General features: G+C 42.5%; 1 protein-coding gene across 11 annotated transcripts in view; it reads right to left on the bottom strand.

Annotated features, from left to right (window-relative positions):
- Nucleotides 1-633: 633 nt before the first annotated feature.
- Nucleotides 634-8,564, bottom strand: part of Ccdc146 (coiled-coil domain containing 146) — a 144,842-nt gene continuing 136,911 nt past the window's right edge. For all 11 annotated transcript variants that reach the window (NM_001025044.1, XM_087658550.1, XM_087658551.1 and 8 more), the window contains 1 exon segment: nt 634-1,146. In NM_001025044.1, the coding sequence (NP_001020215.1) occupies nt 943-1,146 (204 nt within the window). In that variant the 3' untranslated portion in view covers nt 634-942.

Below are 8,564 nucleotides of genomic sequence, written 5' to 3'. Positions count from 1 at the left end.
AAGGCCTGTTTCAGTGTGCAGTGTTTTCTATAACAAAGCACTGACTGTTTCAGCGTGCAGTGGTTCCTTCCCTAGCTAAATGGCTGGTACTGACTGAAGTGTCTCACATGCCATTTGCTTTGGAATGATCTTGCAGAGCAGAGAGGCCAAATCCAGGACTCACAGAATGAGAGTGAACTTAAATTCCCACCTGATGTGGCAGGACAGGTGCTTGGAACATGATGTTGGATTTAGCAAAACCGAAGTATGGTGTGTCTCAGTCTTCCAGAGCCGGACATGAGATTCCTAACAGCTAGCAACCCAGGAGAAGCAGCTTAAGCAGGTTAGTAAATGTAAAAGGACAGGCCTCACTCATTCTAGTGGACCATCACGTCTAACAATCAAGACACTGGGATCAGAAAAAGATATGGACGAAATGAGCGTTTGAGGACATAAGTAGAATTGTTCTCAGAGAAGTGACGTTACCTGAGTGACAGGTGTCCCCACCCCTCTTTACACAGCCCAAGTGCTGCTGCAGCTAAGAGGCTCGAGTCTGTCACACGGACCGTTTCCTTGATCAGGAGGTCAGACAGGGCACACATAGATGGGTACCTGTTTTTCCTCTAATAGAAAAAAAAACTCTAATTTCTGTACTTCATTGAAAAGTTATTTATTTTAAACTTTTATAGCATCTTGTCTACTGTACATTCCTGAAGTGTAGTCACTACACGGTGAAAAAGAAACACACAAGCAGTTAAAATACACATTGACGTAACTGTAGTCTATGTTCCATCCAGTGTCACGTAACGGTTGGTGACTGTAAGAGGACAGCACTGTTTTAAAACAAGCCACCGCTGTTGGCTGTGCCCAGCTCATCAGCAGCCCAAGGCTGCCATGCCCGCTCTCCACAGAAGGTCTGAAGCCTGGCTCCGGTCTCTGAGAAGGCCAGATTGCTTCATGCGTTTAGATCTCAATAGGCTTTATGATGGGTTTCCTGATGTGCCTCCTGTTGGCTCCAGGCTCGGAGGGCTTAAATGGAGCCAGCGCGCCATACGGTTTGGGCAGAGGAAGTGTGGCGTCTGTTTCAGGAATGTAGGCGTTTGGACGCTGCTCTGCGGTTGTGTAAACACCGTTGGGCAGCTGCCGGTAGTCTGTGTCTATGTACTCCTGCAAGGGAAGATGTTCTCATTTTAGCTTTCTGGAAGCACTGAGCTGACTTTTCCTGGGTCCTAAAAGAGCATCTTTAGGCCCTGCTGGATGAGTAGAGGAGGGGAGAGGGAAGCCTGCCCCCACCTCTGTGCCTGGCACTTGAATGGAGGGTATAGCTCAGGCATGATGCTGATGCCGGGGCTTGGTGTGGACCAGAAACCCTCCGATTCCACAGGTGCTGCCCCTCCACTCCATCATCGAACCCTTTATTATTTGTGACAAAGACAGGAAGAGTTTTCCTTTGTCCCCGGTGAGCAATTATTAGAACAGAAATGGTGAGAAGAGGGACCAGAAAGGAATGGAAAACAGTAGGTTCGACCTTAGGGCTTCAACATTCTGCCTGTGCTGAAGTAAACTGTGTGGGAGAGAGAGAGAGACGGATGCTACAGGACCATCCTGAGTGCTAGGAAAGGTTCCAGGTAGTACAAAAATTATAGGTCAGACCCCACCCTAAGGCATCCCTACTGTGTGTTTGAATATACCTTTAAAAAGTTATTTATCGTCCCGTAGAGGAGGGCCCAGGAGCAGCAGGTCCGCTGCGTCTGAGACACCACCAGAACCTGAAGGGACCAACCGGATAAACAGTTCTCTACACCCAAATCCCATGGGAGGGAGAGCTAAACCTTCAGAGAGGCAGACACGCCTGGGAAACCAGAAGAGACTGCACTCTGCACACATCTCTGACGCCAGAGGAAAACACCAAATGCCATCTGGAACCCTGGTGCACGGAAGCTCCCGGAAAGGGAGGCACAGATCTTCTCCGCCTCGGAGAGCTCATAAGAAACACCCCACGAGCAAACTTGAGCCTCGGGACCACAGGTAAGACCAACTTTTCTGCTGCAAGTGACCTGCCTGGTGAACTCAAGATACAGGCCCACAGGAACAGCTGAAGACCTGTAGATAGGAAAAACTACACGCCCGAAAGCAGAACACTCTGTCTCCATAACTGGCTGAAAGAAAACAGGAAAACAGGTCTACAGCACTCCTGACACACAGGCTTATAGGACAGTCTAGCCACTGTCAGAAATAGCAGAACAAAGTAACACTAGAGATAATCTGATGGCGAGAGGCAAGCGCAGGAACCCAAGCAACAGAAACCAAGACTACATGGCATCATTGGAGTCCAATTCTCCCACCAAAGCAAACACGGAATATCCAAACACACCAGAAAAGCAAGATCTAGTTTCAAAATCATATTTGATCATGATGCTGGAGGACTTCAAGAAAGAAGAACTCCCTTAGAGAAACACAGGAAAACATTAATAAACAAGTAGAAGCCTACAGAGAGGAATCACAAAAATCCCTGAAAGAATTCCAGGAAAACATAAATAAACAAGTAGAAGCCCATAGAGAGGAGTCACAAAAATCCCTGAAAGAATTCCAGGAAAACACAATCAAACAGTTGAAGGAATTAAAAATGGAAATAGAAGCAATCAAGAAAGAACACATGGAAACAACCCTGGATATAGAAAACCAAAAGAAGAGACAAGGAGCTGTAGATACAAGCTTCACCAACAGAATACAAGAGATGGAAGAGAGAATCTCAGGAGCAGAAGATTCCATAGAAATCATTGACTCAACTGTCAAAGATAATGTAAAGCGGAGAAAGCTACTGGTCCAAAACATACAGGAAATCCAGGACTCAGTGAGAAGATCAAACCTAAGGATAATAGGTATAGAAGAGAGTGAAGACTCCCAGCTCAAAGGACCAGTAAATATCTTCAACAAAATCATAGAAGAAAGCTTCCCTAACCTAAAAAAAGAGATACCCATAGGCATACAAGAAGCCTACAGAACTCCAAATAGATTGGACCAGAAAAGAAACACCTCCCATCACATAATAGTCAAAACACCAAATGCACAAAATAAAGAAAGAATATTAAAAGCAGTAAGGGAAAAAGGTCAAGTAACATATAAAGGCAGACCTATCAGAATCACACCAGACTTTTCGCCAGAAACTATGAAAGCCAGAAGATCCTGGACAGATATCATACAGACCCTAAGAGAACACAAATGCCAGCCCAGGTTACTGTATCCTGCAAAACTCTCACTTAACATAGATGGAGAAACCAAGATATTCCATGACAAAACCAAATTTACACAATATCTTTCTACAAATCCAGCACTACAAAGGATAATAAATGGTAAAGCCCAACATAAGGAGGCAAGCTATACCCTAGAAGAAGCAAGAAACTAATCATCTTGGCAACAAAACAAAGAGAAGAAAAGCACACAAACATAACCTCACATCCAAATATGAATATAACAGGAAGCAATAATCACTATTCCTTAATATCTCTCAACATCAATGGCCTCAACTCCCCAATAAAAAGACATAGATTAACAAACTGGATATGCAACGAGGACCCTGCATTCTGCTGCCTACAGGAAACACACCTCAGAGACAAAGACAGACACTACCTCAGAGTGAAAGGCTGGAAAACAACTTTCCAAGCAAATGGTCAGAAGAAGCAAGCTGGAGTAGCCATTCTAATATCAAATAAAATCAATTTTCAACTAAAATTCATCAAAAAAGATAAGGAAGGACACTTCATATTCATCAAAGGAAAAATCCACCAAGATGAACTCTCAATCCTAAATATCTATGCCCCAAATACAAGGGCACCTACATACGTAAAAGAAACCTACTAAAGCTCAAAACACACATTGCACCTCACACAATAATAGTAGGAGATTTCAACACCCCACTCTCATCAATGGACAGATCATGGAAACAGAAATTAAACAGAGATATAGACAGACTAAGAGAAGTCATGAGCCAAATGGACTTAACAGATATTTATAGAACATTCTATCCTAAAGCAAAAGGATATACCTTCTTCTCAGCTCCTCATGGTACTTTCTCCAAAATTGACCATATAATTGGTCAAAAAACAGGCCTCAACAGGTACAGAAAGATAGAAATAATCCCATGCGTGCTATCAGACCACCACGGCCTAAAACTGGTCTTCAATAACAATAAGGGAAGAATGCCCACATATACGTGGAAATTGAACAATGCTCTACTCAATGATAACCTGGTCAAGGAAGAAATAAAGAAAGAAATTAAAAACTTTTTAGAAGGTAATGAAAATGAAGGTACAACATACCCAAACTTATGGGACACAATGAAAGCTGTGCTAAGAGGAAAACTCATAGCGCTGAGTGCCTGCAGAAAGAAACAGGGAAGAGCATATGTCAGCAGCTTGACAGCACACCTAAAAGCTCTAGAACAAAAAGAAGCAAATACACCCAGGAGGAGTAGAAGGCAGGAAATAATCAAACTCAGAGCTGAAATCAACCAAGTAGAAACAAAAAGGACCATAGAAAGAATCAACAGAACCAAAAGTTGGTTCTTTGAGAAAATCAACAAGATAGATAAACCCTTAGCCAGACTAATGAGAGGACACAGAGAGTGTGTCCAAATTAACAAAATCAGAAATGAAAAGGGAGACATAACTACAGATTCAGAGGAAATTCAAAAAATCATCAGATCTTACTATAAAAGCCTATATTCAGCAAAACTTGAAAATCTGCAGGAAATGGACAATTTCCTAGACAGATACCAGGTACCGAAGTTAAATCAGGAACAGATAAACCAGTTAAACAACCCCATAACTCCTAAGGAAATAGAAGCAGTCATTAAAGGTCTCCCAACCAAAAAGAGCCCAGGTCCAGACAGGTTTAGTGCAGAATTCTATCAAACCTTCATAGAAGACCTCATACCAAAATTATCCAAACTATTCCACAAAATTGAAACAGATGGATCACTACCGAATTCCTTCTATGAAGCCACAATTACTCTTATACCTAAACCACACAAAGACCCAACAAAGAAAGAGAACTTCAGACCAATTGCCCTTATGAATATTGACGCAAAAATACTCAATAAAATTCTGGCAAACCGAATCCAAGAGCACATCAAAACAATCATCCATCATGATCAAGTGGGCTTCATCCCAGGCATGCAGGGATGGTTTAATATACGGAAAACCATCAACGTGATCCATTATATAAACAAACTGAAAGAACAAAACCACATGATCATTTCATTAGATGCTGAGAAAGCATTTAACAAAATTCAACACCCCTTCATGATAGGAATTCAAGGCCCATACCTAAACATAGTAAAAGCCATATACAGCAAACCAGTAGCTAACATTAAACTAAATGGAGAGAAACTTGAAGCAATCCCACTAAAATCAGGGACTAGACAAGGCTGCCCACTCTCTCCCTACTTATTCAATATAGTTCTTGAAGTTCTAGCCAGAGCAATCAGACAACAAAAGGAGGTCAAGGGGATACAGATCGGAAAAGAAGAAGTCAAAATATCACTATTTGCAGATGATATGATAGTATATTTAAGTGATCCCAAAAGTTCCACCAGAGAACTACCAAAGCTGATAAACAACTTCAGCAAAGTGGCTGGGTATAAATTTAACTCAAATAAATCAGTAGCCTTCCTCTACACAAAAGAGAAACAAGCCGAGAAAGAAATTAGGGAAACGACACCCTTCATAATAGACCCAAATAATATAAAGTACCTTGGTGTGACTTTAACCAAGCAAGTAAAAGATTTGTACAATAAGAACTTCAAGACTCTGAAGAAAGAAATTGAAGAAGACCTCAGAAGATGGAAAGATCTCCCATGCTTATGGATTGGCAGGATTAATATAGTAAAAATGGCCATTCTACCAAAAGCGATCTACAGATTCAATGCAATCCCCATCAAAATACCAATCCAATTCTTCAAAGAGTTAGACAGAACAATTTGCAAATTCATCTGGAATAACAAATAACCCAGGATAGCTAAAACTATCCTCAACAATAAAAGGACTTCAGGGGGTATCACTATCCCTAAACTCAAGCAGTATTACAGAGCAATAGTGATAAAAACTGCATGGTATTGGTACAGAGACAGACAGATAGACCAATGGAACAGAATTGAAGACCCAGAAATGAACCCACACACCCATGGGCACTTGATTTTTGACAAAGGAGCCAAAACCAACAAATGGAAAAAAGATAGCATTTTCAGCAAATGGTGCTGGTTCAACTGGAGGTCAGCATGTAGAAGAATGCAGATCGATCCATGCTTATCACCCTGTACAAAGCTTAAGTCCAAGTGGATCAAGGACCTCCACATCAAACCAGATACACTCAAACTAATAGAAGAAAAACTAGGGAAGCATCTGGAACACATGGGCACTGGAAAAAATTTCCTGAACAAAACACCAATGGCTTATGCTCTAAGATCAAGAATGGACAAATGGGAACTCATAAAACTGCAAAGCTTCTGTAAGGCAAAGGACACTGTGGTTAGGACAAAATGGCAACCAACAGATTGGGAAAAGATCTTTACCAATCCTACAACAGATAGAGGCCTTATATCCAAAATATACAAAGAACTCAAGAAGTTAGACCGCAGGGAGACAAATAACCCTATTAAAAAATGGGGTTCAGAGCTAAACAAAGAATTCACAGCTGAGGAATGCCAAATGGCTGAGAAACACCTAAAGAAATGTTCAACATCTTTAGTCATAAGGGAAATGCAAATCAAAACAACCCTGAGATTTCACCTCACACCAGTGAGAATGGCTAAGATCAAAAACTCAGGTGACAGCAGATGCTGGCGAGGATGCGGAGAAAGAGGAACACTCCTCCATTGTTGGTGGGATTGCAGACTGGTACAACCATTCTGGAAATCAGTCTGGAGGTTCCTCAGAAAATTGGACATTGAACTGCCTGAGGATCCAGCTATACCTCTCTTGGGCATATACCCAAAAGATGCCCCAACATATAAAAAAGTCACGTGCTCCACTATGTTCATCGCAGCCTTATTTATAATAGCCAGAAGCTGGAAAGAACCCAGATGCCCTTCAACAGAGGAATGGATACAGAAAATGTGGTACATCTACACAATGGAATATTACTCAGCTATCAAAAACAATGACTTTATGAAATTCGTAGGCAAATGGTTGGAACTGGAAAATATCATCCTGAGTGACGTAACCCAATCACAGAAAAACACACATGGTATGCACTCATTGATAAGTGGCTATTAGCCCAAATGCTTGAATTACCCTAGATGCCTAGAACAAATGAAACTCAAAACGGATGATCAAAATGTGAATGCTTCACTCCTTCTTTAAAAGCGGAACAAGAATACCCTTGGCAGGGAATAGAGAGGCAAAGATTAAAACAGACACAGAAGGAACACCCATTCAGAGCCTGCCCCACATGTGGCCCACACATATACAGCCATCCAATTAGACAAGATGGATGAAGCAAAGAAGTGCAGGCCGACAGGAGCTGGATGTAGATCGCTCCTGAGAGACACAGCCAGAATACAGCAAATACAGAGGCGAATGCCAGCAGCAAACCACTGAACTGAGAATAGGATCCCCGTTGAAGGAATCAGAGAAAGAACTGGAAGAGCTTGAAGGGGCTCGAGACCCCATATGTACAACAATGCCAAGCAACCAGAGCTTCCAGGGACTAAGCCACTACCTAAAGACTATACATGGACTGACCCTGGACTCTGACCTCATAGGTAGCAATGAATATCCTAGTAAGAGCACCAGTGGAAGGGGAAGCCCTGGGTCTTGCTAAGACTGAACCCCCAGTGAACTAGATTGTTGGGGGGAGGGCGGCAATGGGGGGAGGATAGGGAGGGGAACACCCATAAAGAAGAGGAGTGGGAGGGATTAGGGGGATGTTTGCCCGGAAACCGGGAAAGGGAATAACACTCGAAATGTATATAAGAAATACTCAAGTTAATAAAAAAAAGTTATTTATCTTTCTTTTATGTACACTTTTTTTTTTTTTGCCAGCATGCGTGTCTGCCTGATAGTGTCAGATCTTGGATTTACAGACAGTTGTGATCTGCCATGTGGGTGCTGGGAATCGAACCCACGTCCTCGGGAAGAGCAGCCAGTGCTCTTAACCACTAAGCTATCTCTCCACCCCTCTGGAATATGCTTTTTATAGTGTTGGATTGGAATGTAAAACATGCTCTTTACAGAACCATTCGTGTAACAGTCTAAGCAAACTGTATTCCCCAGTGTGGGTTTCTTGGAATGGAATGCCCTTATTCTAACCTTACGCTATTCGGGGGTCATGGGGATGCAGGATGAATAAGGAACCAGACTTGCTGGTAGCTTCAGTGACCGATCAAGACCTTGGTGGCTGGAGAGGGGTTGCACAGAGCTCCATGCCAGGTGTGGTTCTGTAGCTGTGATGTGGTGTGGAGGCCACGGCAGAAGGGCATAGAAAGGTCAGCTGTGGTTCGAGCAAATGCCAGTGTTAGAATTGTCTAAGACATGCTGGGGGAGGTAACAGTGTTCAGCCATGACCAGTCCCGGGTATGACTGGGA

This window comes from Rattus norvegicus, chromosome 4 (assembly GCF_021556685.1).
Source record: "Rattus norvegicus strain SHRSP/BbbUtx chromosome 4, alternate assembly SHRSP_T2T, whole genome shotgun sequence".
NCBI classification, from domain to species: Eukaryota; Metazoa; Chordata; class Mammalia; order Rodentia; family Muridae; genus Rattus; species Rattus norvegicus.
This window is presented reverse-complemented; position numbering and strand designations above follow the sequence as displayed.